Here is a 23911-nt window from a genome sequence, read left to right as displayed (position 1 = left end):
ACTTGTGTTTATTTGTGAGAAAAACGGAAATTTGGCAAAAATTTCACAATTTTCCAACTTTGAATTTTTATGCCCTTAAATCACAGAGATACGGCACACAAAAAACTTGATAACTAACATTTCCCACATGTTTACTTTACATCAGCACAATTTTGGAACCAAAATTTTTTTTTGTTAGGAAGTTATAAGGGTTAAAAGTTGACCAGCGATTTCTCATTTTTACAACACCATTTTATTTTTAGGACCACATCACATTTGAAGCCACTTTGAGGAGTCTATATGATAGAAAATACCCAAAAGTGACACCATTCTAAAAACTGCACCCCTTAAGGTGCTCAAAACCACATTCAAGAAGTTTATTAACCCTTTAGGTGCGTCACAGGAATTTTTTTGAATATTTAAAAAAAAATGAACATCTAACTTTTTTTCACAAAAAAAATACTTCAGGTTCAATTTTTTTTATTTTACCAAGGGTAACAGGTAAAATTGGACTGCAAAAGTTATTGTACAATTTGTCCTGAGTACGCTGATACCTGATATGTGGGGGGAACGACTGTTTCGGCGCATGGCAGAGCTCAGAATGGAAGGAGCGCCGTTTGACTTTTTTCAATGCAAAATTGGCTGGAATTCAGATCGGACGCCATGTCACGTTTGGATAGTCCCTGATGTACCTAAACAGTGGAAACCCCCTACAAATGACCCCATTTTGGAAACTAGACCCCCCAAGGAACTTATCTAGATATGTGGTGAGAACTTTGAACCCACAAGGGCTTTACAGAAGTTTATAATGTACAGCGGTACAATTAAGAAATCATATTTTTTCCACAAAAATGATCTTTTCACCCCAATTTTTATTTTCCCAAGGGTAACAGGACCCTAAAAGTTATTGTGCAATTTGTCCTGAGTACGCTGATACCCCACATGTGGGGGTAAACCACTATTTGGGCGCATGGCAGAGCTCGGAAGGGAAGCAGCGCCATTTGACGTTTTTGGCTGGAATTGAAATCGGACACCATGTCGCGATTGGAAAACCCCTGATGTACCAAAACAGTGGAAACCCCCCACAAATGACACCATTTTGGAAACTAGACCCCCTAAGGAAATTATCTAGATGTGTGGTGAGAACTTTGAACCCCCAAGGGCTTCACAGAAGTTTATAACAAAGCCGTACAATTAAAAAATCATATTTTTTCCACAAAAATGATTTTTTCACCCTCAATTCTTATTTTTCCAAGGGTAACAGGACCCTAAAAGTTATTGTGCAATTTGTCCTGAGTACGCTGATACCCCACATGTGGGGGTAAACCACTATTTGGGCGCATGGCAGAGCTCGGAAGGGAAGCAGCGCCATTTGACGTTTTTGGCTGGAATTGAGATCGGACACCATGTCGCAATTGGAAAACCCCTGATGTACCTAAACAGGGGAAACCCCCCACAAATGACACCATTTTGTAAACTAGACCCCCCAAGGAACTTATCTATATGTGTGGTGAGCACTTTGAACCCCCCAGTGATTCACAGAAGTTTATAACGCCCGGGCGTGAAAATAAAAAATTCGTATTTTTTCCACAAACATGATCTTTTAGTCACCATTTTTTTATTTTCCCAAGGGTACCAGGAGAAATTAGACCCCAAAAATTGTTGTCCAATTTGTCCTGAGTATGCTGATACCCCATATGTGGGAGAAAACTACTGTATGGGCATACGTCGGGGCTCGGAAGGGAAGTAGTGACGTTTTGGAATGCAGACTTTGATGGAATGGTCTGTGGGTGTCATGATGCCTTTGGAGAGCCCCTAATGTACCTAAACAGTGGAAACCCCCACAAATGACCCCATTTTGGAAACGAGACCCTCTAAGGACCTTATCTAGATGTGTGGTGAGCACTTTGAACCCCCAAGGGCTTCACAGAAGTTTATAATGCCCGGGCATGAAAATAAAAAAATCGTATTTTTTCCACAAACATGATCAATTAGTCCCCAATTTTTTTATTTTCCCAAGGGTAACAGGAGAAATTGAACCCCAAAAGTTGTTGCCCAATTTGTCCTGAGTATGCTGACACCCCATATGTGGGAGAAAACTACTGTATGGACACACGTCAGGGCTCGGAAGGGAAGTAGTGACGTTTTGGAATGCAGACTTTGATGGAATGGTCTGTGGGTGTCATGTTGCCTTTGGAGAGCCCCTAATGTACCTAAACAGTGGAAACCCCCACAAATGACCCCATTTTGGAAACGAGACCCTCTAAGGACCTTATCTAGATGTGTGGTGAGCACTTTGAACCCCCAAGGGCTTCACAGAAGTTTATAATGCCCGGGCATGAAAATAAAAAAATCGTATTTTTTCCACAAACATGATCAATTAGTCCCCAATTTTTTTATTTTCCCAAGGGTAACAGGAGAAATTGAACCCCAAAAGTTGTTGTCCAATTTGTCCTGAGTACGCTGACGCCCCATATGTGGGAGAAAACTACTGTATGGACACACGTCGGGGCTCGGAAGGGAAGTAGTGACGTTTTGGAATGCAGACTTTGAGGGCATGTTCTGCGGGTGTCATGTTGCCTTTGGAGGACCCCTAATGTACCTAAACAGTGGAAACCCCCCACAAATGACCCCATTTTGGAAACGAGACCCCCTGAGGAACTTATCTAGATGTGTGGTGAGCACTTTGAACCCCCAAGGGCTTCACAGAAGTTTATAATGCCCGGGCATGAAAATAAAAAAATCGTATTTTTTCCACAAACATGATCAATTAGTCCCCAATTTTTTCATTTTCCCCAAGGGTACAGGAACAGGAGAAATTGGACCCCAAAAGTTGTTGTCCAATTTGTCATGAGTCGCTGACATCCCATATGTGGGAGAAAACTACTGTATGGACACACGTCGGGGCTCGGAAGGGAAGCAGTGACTTTTTGGAATGCAGACTTTGATGGAATGGTCTGCGGGTGTCATGTGCGTTTGGAGAGCCCCTTATGTACCTAAACTATTGAAACTCCCCACAAGTGACCCCCATTTTGGACACTAGACCCCCCACGGAACTTATCTAGATGTGTGGTGAGCACTTTGAACCCCCAAGTGCTTCGCAGAAGTTTATAACGCTCGGACGTGAAAATAAAAAAATCATTTTTTTCCACAAAAATGATATTTTTGCCCCCAATTGTTTATTTTCCTAAGGGTAACAGGAGAAATTGGACCCCATAAATTGTTTTGCAATTTGTCCTGAGTAGGCTGATACCCTACATGTGGGGGTAAAACACTGTTTGGGCACATGGCAGAGCTTGGAAGGGAAGGAGCACCATTTGACTTTTTCAACTCAGAATTGGCTGGAATTGAGATCAGACGCCATGTTGCATTTGGAGAGCCCCTGATGTGCCCAAACAGTGGAAACCCCCAATTCTAACTCCAACCCGAACCCCAACACACCCCTAACCCTAATCTCAGCCCTAACCCTAACCCTAGCCCTAACCCTAGCCCTAACCCTAACCCTAGCCCTAGCCCTAACCCTAGCCCTAACCCTTCCCTAACCCTAACCCTAGCCCTAACCCTAGCCCTAACCCTAACCCTAATGGAAAAATGGAAATAAATACATTTTTTTTATTTTATTATTTTTCCCTAACTAAGGGGGTGATAACGGGGGGGTTTGATTTACTATTTATGGCGGTTTTTATATTTGGCACCTGTTGCACGCTAAAAGACGCTTTTTATTGTAAAAATAGTTTTTGCATCACCACATATTGCGAGCTATAATTTTTCCGTATTTTGACCCACTGAGTCATGTGAGGTCTTATTTTTTGCGGGACGAGTTGATGTTTTTATTGGTACCATTTTCGGGCACGTGACATTTTTTGATCGCTTTTTATTCCGATTTTTGGGACGCAGAATGAACAAAAACCAGCGTTTCATGAATTTCTTTTGGGGGGGTGCGTTTACACCGTTCCGCGTGTGGTAAAATTGATAAAGCAGTTTTATTCTTCAGGTCAGTACGGTTACAGCGATACCTCATTTAGGTCTTTTTTTTATGTTTTGTCGGTTTTATGCAATGAAAACTATTTTATATAAAAAATAATTATTTTTGCATCGCTTTATTCTGCGAGCTATAACTTTTTTATTTTTTTGCAGATGATGCTGTGTGGCAGCTCATTTTTTGCGGGACAAGATGACGTTTTCAGCGGTACCATGGATATTTAGATGCGTCTTTTTGATCGCGCGTTATTACACTTTTTGTTTGGCGGTATGATAATAAATCATTATTTTTTGCTTCGTTTTTTATTTTTATTTTTTAAGGGGTTCGCTAAAGGGGTTAACTAATGGGACAGTTTTATAGGGCGGGTCGTTATGGACGCAGCGATACCTAATATGTGTACTTTTATTGTTTTGGGTTTTTTTATTTCCAAAAAATGGATTTATTTGGGGGAATATTTTTTTTTTTCTAATTTATTTGGCGATTTTTTTTAAATTATTTTAACACTTTTTTTTAATTTTTTTTAGCTTTATTAAATAGTCCCAGGTGGGACATCACTGTCCTGTGACAGATCGCTGATCTGTCACATCACAGATCACTGTGACAGATCAGCGATCTGTCACAGGCAGTGCAGAAGGCTTCCACATGCCTGCGCTTTGCAGGCACTGAGGAAGCCAGCTTCCTGCAGGCCCCCCGTCGCCATCTTGGATTCGGGGGCCTGCAGGAAAGGAGCCCCCGCAGCAGCGCTGCACATTGCGCTGCCGTGGGGGGCTCAGGGAAGCACGGAGGGAGCCCCCTCCCTGCCGATGCTTCCCTTTAACCCCCGGTACACCGCGATCAAACATGATCGCGGTGTGCAAGGGGTTAACGTGTCGGGGGCGGTCCGTGACTGCCCCTGACACATTGTGCCGGGTGTCAGTTGTGATAATCAGTTGACACCCGGCCGCGATCAGCGGCGCTCACCACGTGGGCGCCGCTGATCGCGGTTGACGTACTATCCCGTCCATGGGCATAGGGGCCCGGGTCCCATGGACGGGATAGTACGTCGGATGTCAGGAAGGGGTTAATTTTGCGGAAAAATCCGCATTTCTAGCTATTCTCTATGAGACTGGGGACGCGCGGAAAACACGCAGAAACCGTGCGGAAAAAAACGAGCGTTTTCTGGGAAGGAGTCCGGTTTCATGCAGAAATTTTCTGCATACATGGGTACATAGCCTGAAAATTACCCTGGTATATTTAGTCAAACAATTAATTACGGTAACTCACCCTTAATGTGACGGCTGGAGCTGCTTCTCATCACTGGGGGCTATATATATCACAGGTGGTAGGATATACAGTACTCGGGGGGGATATACAGCACTTTTTGGGTAAATGCAGCAGCTGTGGGGAGATATATAGCACTGGGGGGGACAGGGATCATCGGGGAGGCTCATAGATCACCGGGGGGACAGATCACAGAGGGGTGACACGAAGATCAAAGGGGTGCACATAGCTTTGGGTGACAGATCACAGAGGGCACATGGGAGCACAAACATCACAGGGGGTACATAGCAGGTGGGCACATAGATAACATGGGGCACAAAGCTGGGAGCCACAGATATCACAGGGGTGCACATAGCTGGGGGCACAGAGATCATGGGGGGCATATAGCTGGAGGGCACAGATCGCATAGATATCGCTTGGGGAAACAGCTGGGGGGGCACATAGATGGAGGGCACAGATCACGGGGTATATATAGGTGAGGGGCACAGATCACATGTGGAAACATAGCTAGAGGGCACAGATCATGGGGTATATATAGGTGTGGGGCACAGATCACATGTGGAAACATAGCTGGGGGCACAGAGATCATGGGGGGCACATAGCTGGAGGGCACAGATCCCCAGGGAGGCACAGAACTGCGGGCACGCACTCACAGAGATCGCTGACTCTCTGGCAGCATCTCCTCTTCCGGCCTGGGACATGTGGACGGGAGAGCATTGGGCGCTAATCCCGCCCACCCGGGCGCTAATCCCGCCCACCCAGACACTAACCCCGCCCACCCAGACGCTAACCCTGCCCTCCCAGATGACATCATCATCATGTGCAGGGCAGGCAGCGTTTTGTAATGAACACTGTGTGCCCGTGCACTTGGGGGTTACAGGGCCGGCAGCTGCCGCCCGAGCATTGGGGACTCCAGGGACCTACCCGCGGGCTGCATGGAAAGCCACTACAGGCCGCATGCGGCCCGCGGGCCGGAGGTTCCCCACCCCTGGCCTAGAGACTATTCCGAGAGACTACAGATTGTTTACATTTACTGCTTTCTCGTTTACATTTGCACAGAACAACTTGTTGGAATAATGCATATTGATCTGTATGTATTGCAACAACTACTACGGTACTGTTTGACATATTGTGCATATTGTGAGATTGTTAACAAAGTTCAGTGACAAAAAAAACCCAAAACAGACAGGATGCCCCCTCCTTCTCTTCCCTTCTTGTTGTTGTAATGCTCCCATGCTGCAAGCCACAGCAGATACCAGACTGATCACATTTCATGCTGTAAGCTGTTCAACCTGGATATGAATAAATCTACATTCTGTGTTGCTGACTCTGGATGTTACGCTGATTAATCCGCTGCTAACACAACTGCAGCGTAAAACTGTAAATGCTCAGTACATGAAATTTTGGAAAGCTTATCTATCCGCTCTGGAAATGTTCTGTGCGTAAATTGACCTGTGGGTCAGATTTTTAAATCCACAGCATATTAATTCTTTCATTAGGGAGTTCACCATTTGTAATCCACTACAAAATCCGTGGCAAAGAGTTGATGGTCCTGTTGGGACCTAGTCAAACGTTTTTAGCAAACCTTCCACAAGTGAACATTGCCTTCTTGTAGGAGGGAATGACATGAAGTAACTAGTGGAGTTGTAGAGGCCCCTTTTCACTCGTTCCTCATAGTTGACCAGTGTAAACATTCTGACGATTGATTGAGCACTTTCTTTAGTTGACTGGATCATTGCCGCAGACCCTATAACCGTTGTCAGCAGCACATTTCCTCTGTAACCAGACTGTGTGCGGCAGACAACATGCGCACTGTATGGGGACAGAACCATGCTGATTGCTCATCATAAGCAGAAAGTGATGAATTTACATTTTATATCCTCCGGGCTGTACGATTGTCGCCTGTTTAGTGACTGGCCCAAGCGAAGATCTGTGCAGATTCCCATTATGAGAGCTGATCACAGCTCATATTTGGGTATAACTACCGGCCCCAGTGATGGAGCACTGATCGCCCTTCCTTACATTATCTACAATATCTTCATTCACATTTTATCCACAGATTTTTGATCATTTTAGTTTCTTTGCATTTGAAATTAATATTTTACATTATTGCTGTCCTTTTAATTCCCTTTGATTGAGTTGATGGATTACAGGTCTCATCTTGTTGGCTGTTGCTTGGCCTCTGACAGTGTGTTCTCCCTGCGCCTCTTCTCCTCTGTATTTTAGAAGAGAAGGCGAGTCGGACACTGAGGAAGGAAGGAAACTTCTTCAGGTTTCTAACATTTCCTCTCTGCGGTTGAGTCTGATATGGGATTTGATTTCCACAGAATGTCACTGAGTCCCTGACTGCTCCAGGAGGTGTCATCCCCAGCAGCCTCCATTCTAGGGCTGTGTAAGTCGGTGGGGATGAATGTGGGGGGCACACTGTTTATGGTCGATCATCTGTCTGCTGTCTTTGGATTGTGTTTGCTTTTTTGTGCATCTGTGACTGGTTCTCATGGGGTTTGTTTGACTACAGGTGATCCTGTCATGACTTATTACTACAGCTCCCGGGCCACCGATGACTCTGCCTTGTTCCAGCTTCCATCATCTGCAGTCGTGGTAAGTACAAAACTGTCTACATCTATTACGATTCTCATAAGAAAGGCAGAGTGCAAATCTCCCACCATTCCCAACTTATTTTATTTCTGCAAAGATTGCTTTCTGGATTGACATTGTAGAACGCATACAGTAATTTGATGATGGAAATATTTAACTGCTCCTCTGAAGATTTAAGGTGTGGGTGTGTCTGTCCAAAAACTAGCAGAATAGTGAGTGCAGCTCTGAAGTATAATACAAGATGTAACTCAGGATCAGTAGCGCATGTACACAGTGATTGCACCAGCAGAATAGTGAGTGCAGCTCTGGGGTATAATACAGGATGTAACTCAGGCTCAGTAATGTAATGTATGTACACAGTGATTGCACCAGCAGAATAGTGAGTGCAGCTCTGGGGTATAATACAGGATGTAACTCAGGCTCAGTAATGTAATGTATGTACACAGTGACAGCACCAGCAGAATAGTGAGCGCAGCTCTGAAGTATAATACAGGAGGTAACTCAGGATCAGTACAGGATCAGTAGCGTATGTACACAGTGACTGCACCAGCAGAATAGTGAGTGCAGCTCTGGAATATAATACAGGATGTAACTCAGGATCAGTACAGGATCAGTAATGTATGTACACAGTGACTGCACCAGCAGAATAGTGAGTGCAGCTCTGAAGTTTAATACAAGATGTAATTCAGGATCAGTACAGGATCAGTAGCGTATGTACACAGTGACTGCACCAGCAGAATAGTGAGTGCAGCTCTGGAATATAATACAGGATGTAACTCAGGCTCAGTAATGTAATGTATGTACACAGTGACAGCACCAGCAGAATAGTGAGCGCAGCTCTGAAGTATAATACAGGAGGTAACTCAGGATCAGTACAGGATCAGTAATGTATGTACACAGTGACTGCACCAGCAGAATAGTGAGTGCAGCTCTGAAGTATAATACAAGATGTAATTCAGGATCAGTACAGGATCAGTAGCGTATGTACACAGTGACTGCACCAGCAGAATAGTGAGTGCAGCTCTGGAATATAATACAGGATGTAACTCAGGCTCAGTAATGTAATGTATGTACACAGTGACAGCACCAGCAGAATAGTGAGCGCAGATCTGAAGTATAATACAAGATGTAATTCAGGATCAGTACAGGATCAGTAGCGTATGTACACAGTGACTGCACCAGCAGAATAGTGAGTGCAGCTCTGGAATATAATACAAGATGTAACTCAGGATCAGTAATGTAATGTATGTACACAGTGACCACACCAGCAGAATAGTGAGTGCAGCACTGAAGTATAACACAGGATGTAACTCAGGATCACTAATGTAATGTATGTACACATTGACTGCACCAGCAGAATAGTAAGTGCAGCTCTGGGGTATAATACAGGATGTAACTCAGGATCAGTACTGTAGCGTATGTACTCAGTGACTGCACCAGTAGAATAGTGAGTGCAGCTTTGGGGTATAATAAAGGATGTAACTCAGGAACCGTAATGTAATGTATGTACATTGCCTTGCGAAAGTATTCAGCCCCCTGGAACTTTTCAACCTTTTCCCACATATCATGCTTCAAACATAAAGATACCAAATGTAAATTTTTGGTGAAGAATCATCAAGTGGGACACAATTGTGAAGTTAAACGAAATTTATTATTTAAAATTTTTGTGGAAATTCAAAAACTGAAAAGTGGGGCGTGCAATATTATTCGGCCCCTTTAACTTAATACTTTGTTGCGCCACCTTTTACTGCGATTACAGCTGCAAGTCGCTTGGGGTATGTCTCTATCAGTTTTGTACATCGAGAGACTGAAATTCTTGCCCATTCTTCCTTGGCAAACAGCTCGAGCTCAGTGAGGTTTGATGGAGATCGTTTGTGAACAGCAGTTTTCAGCTCTTTCCACAGATTCTCGATTGGATTCAGGTCTGGACTTTGACTTGGCCATTCTAACACCTGGATACATTTATTTGTGAACCATTCCATTGTAGATTTTGCTTTATGCTTGGGATCATTGTCTTGTTGGATGACAAATCTCTGTCCCAGTCTCAGGTCTTTTGCAGACTCCAACAGGTTTTCTTCAAGAATAGTCCTGTATTTGGCTCCATTCATCTTCCCATGAATTTTAACCATCTTCCCTGTCCCTGCTAAAGAAAAGCAGGCCCAAACCATGATGCTGCCACCACCATGTTTGACAGCGGGGATGGTGTGTTCAGGTTGATGAGCTGTGTTGCCTTTACGCCAAACATATCGTTTGGCATTGTTGCCAAAAAGTTAGATTTTGGTTTCATCTGACCAGAGCACCTTCTTCCACATGTTTGGTGGCTTGTTGCAAACTTTAAATGACACTTTATATCGATATCTTTGAGAAATGGCTTTCTTCTTGCCACTCTTCCATAAAGGCCAGATTTGTGCAGTGTATGACTGATTGTTGTCCTATGGACAGACTGTCCCACCTCAGCTGTAGATCTCTGCAGTTCATCCAGAGTGATCATGGGCCTCTTGGCTGCATCTCTGATCAGTCTTCTCCTCTGTTTGAGATGAAAGTTTAGAGGGACGGCCGGGTCTTGGTAGATTTGCAGTGGTATGATACTCCTTCCATTTCAATATGATCGCTTGCACAGTGCTCCTTGGGATGTTTAGAGTTTTGGAAATCATTTTGTATCCAAATCCGGCTTTAAACTTCTCCACAACAGTATCACGGACCTGCCTGTTGTGTTCCTAGGTCTTCATGATGCTCTCTGTGCTTCAAACAGAACCCTGAGACTATCACAGAGCAGGTGCATTTATACGGAGACTTGATTACACACAGGTGGATTATATTTATCATCATTAGTCATTTAGGACAACATTGGATCATTCAGAGATCCACAATGAACTTCTGGAGTGAGTTTGCTGCACTGAAAGTAAAGGGGCCAAATAATATTGCATGCCCCACTTATCCGTTTTTGAATTTCCACAAAAATTTAAAATAACCAATAAATTTCGTTCAACTTCACAGTTGTGTCCCACTTGTTGATTCTTCACCAAAAATTTACATTTGGTATCTTTATGATATGTGGGAAAAGGTTGAAAAGTTCCAGGGGGCCGAATATTTTCGCAAGGCACTGTATACCGTGACGGCACCGGCAGAATAGTGAGTACAGCTCTGGAGTATAATACAGGATGTAACTCAGGATCAGTAATGTAATGTATGTACACAGTGGCTGCACCAGCAGAATAGTGAGTGCAGCTCTGGGGTATAATACAGGATGTGACTCAGGATCAGTAATGTAATGTATGTACATAGTGACTGCACCAGCAGAATAGTGAGCACAGTTCTGGAGTATAATACAGGATATAACTCAGGATCAGTAATGTAATGTATGTACACAGTGACTGCACCAGCAGAATAGTGAGTGTAGCTCTGGGGTATAATACAGGATGTGACTCATGATCAGTAATGTAATGTACAGTATGTACATAGTGACTGCACCAGCAGAATAGTGAGTGCAGCTCTGAAGTATAATACAGGATATAACACAGGATCAGTAATGTATGTACACAGTGACTGCACTAGCAGAATAGTGAGTGCAGCTCTGGAGTATAATACAGGATATAACACATGATCAGTAATGTAATGTATGTACACAGTGACTGCACCAGCAGAATAGTGAGTGCAGCTCTGGAGTATAATACAGGATGTAACTTAGGATCAATACAGGACCAGTAATGTAATGTATGCACACAGTAACTGTCTCTTGTCCTGTGTTCTGCTCCTTGTTGTTTTCTATATTTTTATTTCATGTAGAGAGGGGAAGATATAGAAATGTGTATATAGAGGGAAGGACAGGACAAAGGACGCGGTGCTGGTCTCCACGGGTGTGCATTGCACCTGTGATACAGGAGGGGTCACTGCTCCTCGTGGTTACATTTGCCTACTGAACGTCTAGGTATTCACATTTCCCAATATGTAGTAGGTGTAATAATAATAGCGAATACCTCCAAATAGAAATGTAGTATAGTTTTTCTGATTCGCTATGTCTCTTTCCGCCTGTGCAGGCACTGCAGGACCTTAGGTATCCGTGGTTACGATCACTAGCAACTAGTGACAATTAGTCACTATATCAGTGGTCGTAACCATGGACACCTAAGGTCCATGGAGGTATTTGCTAATATTATTGTCATTCATACCTAGTACATATTGGGATAGGACCTTGGAGATGTGAATACCCCTTTAAACTGTTCATAATTCCCTTTACTTTGCCTAAAGCCCCAATGCCTGCAACCAAAAAATCCTCCTAGAGCAGCGACACTTTATATGGGGCTAATCAGAATCGCTGTAAATGAGGGCAGTTGTGTACTGACTACTGTGTAACATGAGGATTAATATGACTGGCCAATTATAAACACAACCACATCCCCAATTATAAGAGGTTATTCACACTTACACAACCATATTATTTTAGTTTTATTTTCTCCCTTTTAATTACTTCAGTTTGTTCCTCAGGATTTGTACAGATAATAAGCAACACTGAAGGTGAAAAAGTTCTGAAAATGTTCTACTTGGAATAATTTTTCTCATGAAAAAAAAACTGGCATTGTAACAGGGGTGTGTAGACTTTTTATATTTGTTTATTTCACTCTCTTATATAGGTATCATTATGTGGAGTTATGCATTTTGCAATATGCCTCCCTCTGTAGAGAATAATATTTCTTTATTATGCTTTCTTATTTAGTGTCATTAATTCCACATCTTTACAGACATTATCATCACTGTCCCCAATGGGGCTCACAATCTACATTCCCTATCAGTCTGTCTTTGGAGTGGAGTCTTATATCCACTGTATGTTGCCAGGGGCCCCTTATCTTGACTGATAGTGGACCCAGATCCACTGATCATCTCTCATCATCTTCCTGTCAGGCCTAAAGGGGGCTTCATACATAGCGATATCGCTAGCAATATCGCTAAAGCGCCACCGATTTTGTGACGCAGCAGTGATATTGCTAGCGATATCGCTACATGTGACACTTACCTCTGACCGGCTGCCCCGCTGGCTATCGTTGATCGCGCGAGATCGGCCTGGTCCATTTCTCGGCGGCGGCTTCCTGCTGGCGCCGACGAGCGACACGTGGACGCGAGCGGGAGGACATCTTCATCTCCGCATCTGACAGGTAATTAACGACCGCCGACCGCTGCTATGTCACTGGTGAGATCTGCCTGTTTGGCAGCTCCCTAGTGACCATTTAGCGATGCACCAGCGATCCTGACCGCATCATATCGTGGTCGGGATTGCTGGTGCATCGCTAAATGTAACGGGGCCCTTAGCCAGCTGGTCAGCTCTAATCGTTTTATCAGGCTTTGACCATCTTCCTATCGGTCCCTGGTCAGATCTTCACCTCTTCATAATCAAGCATTCCTTAGCTGGTCAGCTGTCCTTCTCCTACCATCGGCCCTGACTGGCTTCTCCGCCCTCCTCCTATTTTGTCCTGGCTAGCTCGTCATCTCTCCTCTTCCTATCAGGCTTTTGCTAGCTGATCAGCTCTGCTTCGTTCAGGTCCTGATCACCTTCTCTTGGACTTCTCCGGCCAGCCTCCTTGTCCATGGATGCTGTTTTCGATGTCCCTACGTAATATTTGCTGTACAGAGTCTTGGCAGGGATGTATGCACAGCCCTCCACTCTGAGTCTGAACACAAAGCTTTCTTTGGCACGGTATGTTTGCATAAGCTATTGAAGTTCGGAGCAAAGTAAAAATAGACCTCCATCTGCCACATTATTGGCCTTGTTATATTTGGCTACATGTCTCCGTGTGATGTGGGTGACCAATGAAAGTGCAAATACTTAGAGCAGTTTTATACTGAGTAATCCAAGCACTTTATTGCTGGATCTGAGCTGGAGATTTAAAAAAAAAAAAATTTCAGGGACTACCTGACTATAAGATTAAGGCCAGGATCACACTACCGTGTGTGATGCGAGAAACTCGCACGAGTCTCTCGCATCAACACCCAGCTCTGCCGCCAGTACTCAGGACCAGAGCTGCAGCTGCATGTATTTCTATGCAGCCGCAGCTCCGGTCCTGAGTGCCAGCGTCAGCTCCAGATGTTGATGCGAGAGACTCGTGTGAGTTTCTCACATCACACACGGTAGTGTGATCCCGGCCTTACAGTTAAAGTTAATCCCCTGAAAATTTCTGTTGCAAGCAATTACTCTCATAGGTCCCATGCTTAAGTCCCATGCTTAAGTCCCATGCTTAGTTAAAAGAAGTCCACCTGTGTGCAATATAAGTGTCACATGTCTGTCAGTATATACCTTTTGCCTTTTATGAAAGGCCACAGAGGCTACAACACCTTTCCTTACACAAATTATAAGGTTCATTTTGAATTTGCCAAAAGACATGTGGGAGACTGCACAAATGTATGGAGGAAGACGCTGTGACCAGATGAGACCAAATTGAACTTTTTGGCCACCAATGTAAACGCTATGTCTGACACCAAACCAACACAGCTCATCACTCCAAGAACACCATCCCCACAGTGAAACATGGTGATGGCAGCATCATGCTGTGGGGATGTTTTTCGGCATCAGGGACAGGGAAAATGGTCCGAGTTGAGGGGAAGTTGGATGTTGCGAAATACAGGGAAATTCTTGAGCAAAACCTGTTTGTCAGTGATTTGAGACTGCAACAGAGGTTTACCTTCGAACAAGACAATGACCCAAAGCATACTGCTAAAGCAACACTCCAATGGTGTAAGGGGAAACATGCAAATATATGAGTCACAGCCCAGACCTTTATCCTATGGGGATTCTGTGTTCAGACATGAAATTTGCTGTTCACCAGAGGAAATGGATCACCCGCCAGGGCAGTGGGGTACTCGGTACCGGGCCGGTATTTCACAGGGAAGTGTCACAGTAGCGGTGACTCGGTCCGTGGCCCTGGGCATCCTTGTAAGGGAGATTGAAGTGATGGAATAAAGTTTATGAACAGATAATTCATGACGCCACCTGTGGTGTTCGGCAATGAAGATGTTAAGCCGACGCTGTAGACAGATCCTCTGGGACCGATGGTGTGGTGCTGCAATGATGTTATAGCCCTCCACAGGCAGGGCTGTTCTCCCAGGGCAGTGTAGATGGGTATTGGGAAGGAAGGTGCAATGTCAGGTATAGAGATGTAGCAGTGCCGGGGAGGTTGCAGCAAGAAGGCAAGGGCACAATAGGTTGCAGTTTCTTTACCTTTACTTGGCAAATGCAGTCCAGTGTCCTGAGTACAGATGGCACAGGAGCTGGTTAGCCTGGAAGCAAATCAGGAATCACTCTGGCAGATGGGTTGTGCAGGCTCCTTACTAGCGCTCTCTATGAAGTACTCCCAGCACTAAGTTACACTGGAGTTCCTCCTTTCTGATGTTATCCACACTCCACTCGCATGGCAGACAGCTGTAGCCCTCTATCTCTCTTGGCTCACCCGTTGCTGTTGTGCCTCCGAGGATTATGTGAGAATAGGGCATTTACAGCTTCCTATTCCTCTGGTTTCTGGTGCAGGACCGTTAGTATCCATACACCCTTGGAGACCAGGCTCCAGATCATGCGCTATCACTGGGACTGAGCTCTCCACTTTCCTCAGTCTCCCCAGCACGTCTCCTCCACGTCTGCACACGACGCCCTCCTCACACTAACTGACTAATTCCTTCCTGGACCTCAGAGAGCACTCCTCCCCCTCAGTTCTGGGTTCAGAGCTCCCTCTGCTGACCCGGAGTGGGAACTGTGTTGCATGCAGTGATTAACTGCCAGAGAGACCCTTCATTGCTTCCAGGCATGACATCACTCTCCCTAGGAAGAAGGCAATTCCATTGTGGCGACCATACTCCTGGGGGTGCTACAGAAACATCTAATGTGAAGGAGCTGGAGCAGTTTTGCCTTGTGGAATGAACAAAAATCTCAGTGATTACATGTGGAAAGCTCATAGAGACTTATCCAAAGTAAGTTACAGCTGTAATTGCTGCAATAGGAGGCTCTACAAAGTACTGACTTTAGGGGTGTGAATAGTTATGCACACTGAAGTTTACAGTTTTTTTGTCCAATTTGTTATTTGCTTCACAATAATAGGAAAGCCAATTGTTCAGAGTTGTAGGCAAGTTCTTTATATGAACTGATGTAACCCCTCAAAAAAACCTGTGAAATTCCAGATTGTGAGGTAGCAAATTATGAAAAATGCTGAGGGGATGATTACCTTCGCAAACCACTGTAGAATGGGTCGCAGAATTGCTGGGGGAAAAATGGACACCAGAGTTCGCACCAGAGACACATTAAATTAATCTATTCTTAAAATGTAAATTACAAGATGTTATTTGAATTAAGGATATAAATATGAAAACCGAAACCCCCACTGGGACTGGACCTTTTATTTTCATGTGAATAAAGATTTCCTACAAGTTTTACTTTGAATAAGAAGAAAGGGATACTAATGGACATTAATACAAATTATCACTTGTTACATTGTAACCAGGGTCTGTGTGTGTGACTCATGAATAGATACTCCAAACTGGTTTCCTACAGTATCTGTACTGCCTGTCCTTAAGGCCTGTTTCACACATCAGTTTTTCACCATCAGTCAAAATCTGCCAAAAAGTGAAAATGGTGGATCCGCTAAAAATGTGCGAAAACGGATGCAAGCGGATGGTACGGATCCGTTTTTTGACGGATCCGCTAAACGGATTTTTATACGGATCCATCAAAAACAGGATCCGTTCCATCTGCTGGCATCCGTTTTTGCTATCCGTTGGGTCCGTTTTCTGACGGATCCATTTTTACACACCCTCCAAATGGGATGCTCCCAAATATGATTGGCTCTTGGAAAATGCTCCCAAATGTGATTGGATCCTGGAAACTAGGGGAAACTATATCTATGGTGTTGTAAAACAATATCTGAAAGGTTGTATAGCTAGTGGCAGAGATGGAAGGAGTCATAGCAAATATTAACAGCTTTTGTGTGGAATTTGATTTGCACTGCAATCGGTTGGCAATTATTGCTCTCCAGAGGGAGAAAAGAAGACTGCGAATCCTGCGTCAGAGGAGACGGCAGTGGATTCATCCGATAAATGCGCAGAGATTTACCCTTGGCGTGTTTTCTACACTGTATCTGGAATTGAGGGATAATCCGGACAAGTTCTTCAATTTTGTGCGCATGAGGCAGGACCTGTTTGAGATTTTGGTGGAGCGAATTGGGGCGCAAATCCGGAGAAGGGACACCTACATGCGCTTTTCTATTTCACCGGTGGAGCGTCTGATGGTGACCCTTCGGTAAGTTATCAATTTTTTAAAAGGTTTCAGATTCTGCAGACTTTTATTGTTATGTTATGGCTTGTAGTTTGTACTAATTTTACTTTTTCCCTTTTTTTATCAGATTCCTGGCAACTGGAGAATCCTTCACCTCCCTCCATTACCAGTTCCGGATTGGGATATCAACAATATCTGGAATTGTCCAACAGACCTGCCAGGCATTGTGGGATTGTCTACATGAGGAATACATCCCACAGCCAACACAGGAGAGGTGGCTGGAGATTGCGGACAACTTTCAACAAATCTGCCAGTTTCCAAATTGTGTTGGTGCAGTTGATGGGAAGCATATACGGATTGTGAAACCCATTGGATCTGGTTCAGAATTTTTCAACTACAAGAAATTCTTCTCCATTGTATTGATGGCCATTGCAGACTCAAAATGCAAGTTTATTGCAGTCGACATTGGTGCACATGGTCGATCTAATGATTCGCAGGTATTCAAGATGTCCGCAATGGGCCGTCGTTTGTATGGAGACAATTTTGCTTTCCCACCTCCAAGACTGCTCCCTGGAACAAGAGGCCCACCAATGCCATTTGTATGTGTTGGAGACGATGCATTTCAACACTCAAAACATCTTCTCAAGCCCTATGGAAGTCATGGATTGACACACACCAAAAAAAACTTTAACTATCGATTGACAAGAGCGCGAAGAGTGGTGGAGTGCGCTTTTGGGATTTTAACTGCCAAATGGAGAGTGCTGTTAACGGCCATAAAAATGAAAACTGATATTGTGGATGAGTTGGTGAAAGAATGCGTAATCCTGCACAATTTTGTACTTTCAAAGGAACCTGCTTCCATGGAAGAAAATGTTTGTGAAACCACCTTGTGGGATTATCAGCAGACAAGTGTTTGGAGTACTGTGTCAGTGTCAAGAATGAGGGACACATTTGCGGATTATTTCCTGTCACCAGAAGAAAGAGTTGACTGGCAAGATGACAAGGTATAATTTTTTTCTTTTTTTTTTTACCAAGGTTCCTTTTTTGGTTAAGAAAAAGAAAACATTTTTGTAATTTTTCCTTTTTTCTTTCATAGTGGGTAATAACAGTGTTGTGTTTTTTTTACCTTTACACCACCGGTCTACTTTGAAATTTTACCAAGTGTTGTGTTTTTTTTACCTTTACACTACCGGTGTACTTTGAAATATTACCAAGTGTTGTGTATTTGAATCTGTACACCACCGGTGTATTTTGAAATTTTACCAAGTGTTGTGTTTTTTTACACCACTGGTGTACTTTGAAATGTTACCAAGTGTTGTGTTTTTTTACCTGTACACCACCGGTGTACTTTGAAATGTTACCAAGTGTTGTGTTTTTTTACCTGTACACCACCGGTGTACTTTGAAATGTTACCAACTGTTGTGTTTTTTTTACACCACCGGTGTATTTTGAAATGTTACCAAGTGTTGTGTATTTGTATCTGTACACCACCGCTGTACTTTCAACCTTTACCAAGAACTAAAGAAAAAAGTAAACTACACAATAAAATTGTTTTGAAACAAACACATGTTTATTTTTGTTTTTCAAAATGATATACTGTTTTTTTTTTTTTTTTTTGCAAAACTTATTTTAATTTTTTAGAAACTGTTATTTTAATATTTAGCAAATTACTTATGCCGGTTTTGTTGGGTGGAGATATCATCGGAGGGGTTAACAGGGTTGACCACATCGAGGGGGGGGTGGAGGACTGGGAACGGAGTTGGTGAGGATCAGAAGTGGAAGGGGGGTTGAAAACATGAGGTTGGGATGGGAGTTGGACAGAGGAGGTTTGTGTGAACATTGAAGGTGTGTGTGGGGGTGGGTATGGTGAGGGCATTGGGGTATAATGCAATGGGGAAGGAAGGTACTGGGAAGAATGGAATGGGGAACTAGAGAAAGGAGGAGTGGTAGGAGGATGGATGGTGGTGGAAGGATGGACGATGGACGGGGGAAGGATGGACAGAGGGAGGATGGACAGAGGGAGGATGGACAGTGGAATGAGGTGATGGAATAGGTGCATGGGATGCTTCGGACACTGCAGCCACTAGAGCATTGTGACAGGCTTGCATCAAATGCATCTGCTGGTGAGTATTTAAACCTTCCATTTGCCGGACAACTGAATGAAAAAAAAAATATGTCTCGGCGTCTGGTTTGACTCTGCATTCATCCGTTCCATGTAGCTTCTGAGTTCCATGATACTTTGATTTATCATGTTCAACCCAGAAGCTAACTGTTGCCCAAAAACGTGGAAAGCATTCTGGAGGGATGAGTTCAGACTCAAACAGTCAGACAAGGTCATCCTTTCCAGACCTCTCAGACGCTGCCGTCCAGAACCAAAAGTTGGTCGAGATGTTGCGGCAGTGTCAGAGGGGTGGGGTAAAGGGTACTGTAAATCGTCACCTGCAGCTTCATGTGATGAAGTCTGCCCTGCTGCTCCAGTGCTGGTGGAGGGGATAGAGGGACGAGACAAGAGGGAAAGTAGAAAGGGCTCGGATACCTCGATGTGGTCACCGGTGGCGGTCTCCGAAGGGATCCCTCCAGAGGGAGGCAACTCAGAAGCAGGCTCCCGAGTGCTGCAGATGGTGCTAAAAAAGAGAAAAAAAAAATATATTAATATATTGATTTCATTTAACATTGCTGAAAAAAAAAATGGTTAAACATGTAAACATTTGTACTACAGAAATGGTGTGTGGAATATTTACCTTCTGCTCACCATCGTCGACCGGAGGAATGGCAGGGCTCGGTAATGTTTATACTGGGTGCTCCTGCGTCCTCTCGATTCACTCGGGGCCTGCATCTCCTTGTTGAAGTCCCTCTTGAAGCGATCCCTGAGCAACCGCCACAGTATGATAACCCTGTCACCTGTGAAGGAAAAAACAAAAAAGTTGTTAGTATTCAACACTTCACATGCTGTAATATAAGTTACTGAAATTGGAATATTTACGCACAAAATCCTTGGCCCTCGCATTGAGCTCCTCCCAGTTCTCAACAACCTCCGAACACACCTCATCCCATAGCCGTCGGGTGGTTGGTTGGTCGGCATGTAAGCGGTTTGCCATGTTCCACAGAGGCTCCCGTGGTTGAACAACCTCAATGAGGGCGTCCACATCAATGATGACAGAATCTTCCACAGGTCTGTGGGGAGCACGCTGTGAAACCTGTGAAGAAAAAAAACAAAACGCAAAAAAAAAAAATGATTACATTCAAACACATGAGGTTCATTAATCAATCACCCAAATAAAGGGTTACTTACCGTTCGCCGACCACCAGATGAATCACCTCGTCGACGATGGGATGTCCTGAGAGTCGCTCTAGTGCGGGTACCGAATTCTGAAGACTGTAAAAAAATAAAAAAATTTTTTGGTTGGATGGATGCGTAGTTATTGTGTGTGCTGTGATGAATGTTTGTGTTGGGTGTAGCATTATGTATGTATGTATGAATGTGAGTTTTTGTATGTGCTAAACTTACACTCTACGCGCCCCCTCCTTGCATTTCTCCACCCTGCATGTCTGCTCCTGGAAGCTCCTCAGATTCAGCTTCCTGTGAAAGCATAATACATGCATATATTGTTAAAAAAAAAATTTGGAAAATAACATTAAAAAAAAAAATTATTTATATTACCTCAGTTCGCTGATGCTGTGAGGGGGAGCTCCCAGAAGAAGACATATTAAATTGCTGCGGTTTTGCTGGCGGGTCTGCTGCAGAATTGCTGGCGGTTCTGCTGCAACCTTGCTGGCTGGATCTGTAAGTATAAAGACACTTGTTTAGCTACTATACAAAGGATTAAATAAGCTTTCAGGCCTTTATGCTTAACTTGGAAACCTGAAGTGTTTTCCTAGGATGCTCTGCTGCAATCTTGCTGGCGGGTCTGCTGCGGAATTGCTGGCGGTTCTGCTGCAACCTTGCTGGCTGGATCTGTAAGTATAAAGACACTTGTTTAGCTACTATACAAAGGATTAAATAAACTTTCAGGCCTTTATACTTACTTGGAAAACTGAAGTGTTTTCCTAGGATGCTCTACTGCAATCTTGCTGGTGGGTCTGCTGCGGAATTGCTAGGCGGTTCTGCTGCAACCATGCTGGCTGGATCTGTAAGTATAAAGACACTTGTTTATCTACTATACAAAGGATTAAATAAGCTTTCAGGCCTTTATACTTACTTGGAAAACTGAAGTGTTTTCCTAGGATGCTCTGCTGCAATCTTGCTGGCGGGTCTGCTGCGGAATTGCTGGCGGTTCTGCTGCAACCTTGCTGGCTGGATCTGTAAGTATAAAGACACTTGTTTAGATACTATACAAAGGATTAAATAAGCTTATAGGCCTTTATACTTACTTGGAAAACTGAAGTTTTTCCTATGTGCGTCTGCTGCAGTCTGGCGGGTATGCTGCGGAGTGGCGGGTATGCTGCGGCCTGGTGGATGCTTCCTGAACGGATCTGCTAGTATAAAGAGAATTTTAGTAACATAAAAAAAATCTTCATTGGTATTAATGTGTGTAATTCCCTGAGAATGTATCACTGAGAGTATACCCACACTTTTAAGTGTTTGCATGTGTGTAAATTCCCTTCCAATCTCTCACTGAGAGTGTAACCACACTGTGATTTTATGTGTGTAATTCCCTGAAACTCTCACTGAGAGTATACCCAAGTGTTTGCATGTGTGTAAATCCCTGAAACTCTCACTGAGAGTATACCCAAGTGCTTGCATGTGTATAATTCCCTGAAACTCTCACTGAGAGTATACCCAAGTGTTTGCATGTGTGTAAATCCCTGAAACACTCACTGAGAGTATACCCAAGTGCTTGCATGTGTATAATTCCCTGAAACTCTCACTGAGAGTATACCCAAGTGTTTGCATGTGTGTAATTCCCTGAAACTCTCGCTGAGAGTATACCCAAGTGTTTGCATGTGTAAATTCCCTTACAATCTCTCACTTGAGAGTATAACCACACTTGTATACCAGAAACCAACACTTAATGTAACCTTTTTTGCACGTATACCCATACTTAATTTTACCTGGTTTAAAAATAATACTATGGACAGTTTTTAAAAACAGTTTTTATTAAAAAAAATTTTTTATCTTTTTTTTCACAAGTAAGAGCTACTCTGCTCTTTATTTTAAATACCACAATACATGAAAAGTAAAAAAACAGTGATATACTACAGTAACAAAACATACAATACCACAGTTACAAAGCATACAATACACAACACAATCACAGCACAATTGCAAATATGCAAATAAAATTACAGTACTATAAAAATAAAATGCAGTACACATGCAACAGAAAAAAAATTAAAGTTTAAAAAAAAGCATTATAAAAATACACACACACACAGACATGCAACACTCGGAGGCCACGAACATACATGCAGGAAGGCAGACCACACACACACAGGCAGGCAAGCCACAGACACACACAGACATGCAACACTGGGAGGCCACGAACATACATGCAGGAAGGCAGACCACACACACTCAGACACACACACAGGCCACACACACACAGGCAGACAAGCCACAAACACACACAGACATGCCCCACACAAATTGGTTTTATACTCACACAATAATTGCAGGCTTTGCTAGCAGGCTGGTCGTGCTGGCTGGCAATGGCAGGCTGCTAGGTCCTGGCTTGGTGCTGGGCAGCTGGGCAGGTGCTGCCAGGCATCTTGCTCCTGGGCTTGTGGTTCCAGGGGGCTTTCGGTTCCAGGGGTCTTGCTGCAGGGTAGGTGCTGGCTCTGTCTCTGTCTCGTCAGTGTGGCTGGTGCCGGATGTCTGGGCCCAATGATTAATTAGCCCACTTTATATAGATTTTGGACTGTCTGGAAAAGTATATTTTTTTCTGAGCATGCTCAGTGCGAAAAAGCGGATTCCGCCGGCGGATTCTGCCAAATAAAGGATCCCGGCGGATCTGCCGCCCATAGGCGCCCATTCTACCACATGGCGGACGACGGCGGATCCGACGTCTCCCGCCATTTTGACGGCGCCAAAAAACGTTGCAAAGTCTTTTCACCTCAGACAGAATCCGCCGAATAGCGGACGACCATCCGCCAAAATCCGCCACTAATGTATTTCAATGGAAAAAAACGGCAGATCCGCCACAAGTAAAGCGGATCCGCCATTTTCAAATTTTGGCGGATTTTGACTGATGGTGAAAAACTGATGTGTGAAACAGGCCTAAGACTCTGCACTATAAAATAATGATATTGGACTGGCCTTTTATTTGTAGCTGTTTAGTCTCGAGGAACTGATAGAAAGCCCATAAGTAATAATGTTCATTATATAGCAGTGAGTGAGGGAGATATTAATGAGAGCAGGAAATTACAGACCATGAACTGAGGCCATTAGCCATAATGAAGTTATAAGGTGTAAATATTGTCTGCGGATTACAACAGTCTGATACGTTCGGAGCCAAAAATAATAGGAAAGTAAAGTCTTAAGGGGGTTTTACACATAGCGATATCGCTAGTGATATCGCTATAACGTCACCGATTTTGTGACGTTATAGCGATATCGCTATGTGTGATACTTACCTCCGACCGGCTCCCCCGCTGTCCATCGCTGATCGCGTGAGAATGTCCGGCTCCATTTCTCGTCAGGCGCTTCCTGCTGGGCTTCCTGCTGGCGCCGACGAGCGACGCGTGGAGGCGGGCGGGAGGACGTCAGGATCGCTGTGTGTGAAAGGTGAGTATCGTGCGCTGCGTCGCTGCTGCATCGCTGTTAGATCTGCCTGTGTGACAGCTCACTAGCGATCATTTAGCGATGCACCAGCGATCCTGGCCGGGTCGGATCGCTGGTGCATCGC

At 44.0% G+C, this 23911-nt stretch overlaps 1 protein-coding gene across 2 annotated transcripts in view; it reads left to right on the top strand.

Annotated features, from left to right (window-relative positions):
* Positions 1-7545: 7545 nt before the first annotated feature.
* Positions 7546-23911, top strand: part of ETS1 (ETS proto-oncogene 1, transcription factor) — a 178799-nt gene continuing 162433 nt past the window's right edge. Inside the window, exons 1-2 of one of the 2 annotated variants that reach the window (XM_073569975.1) lie at positions 7546-7613; positions 7740-7822. In XM_073569975.1, the coding sequence (XP_073426076.1) occupies positions 7751-7822 (72 nt within the window). In that variant the 5' untranslated portion in view covers positions 7546-7613; positions 7740-7750. The other variant, XM_073569973.1, reaches the window with a different exon arrangement.

The sequence above is a fragment of the Dendrobates tinctorius genome, unplaced genomic scaffold (genome assembly GCF_039654945.1).
Source record: "Dendrobates tinctorius isolate UK_male_01 unplaced genomic scaffold, ASM3965494v1 ptg000028l, whole genome shotgun sequence".
NCBI lineage: Eukaryota > Metazoa > Chordata > Amphibia > Anura > Dendrobatidae > Dendrobates > Dendrobates tinctorius.
Note: the sequence above shows the minus strand (reverse complement) of the source record. Positions and strands in the feature narration are given on the sequence as shown.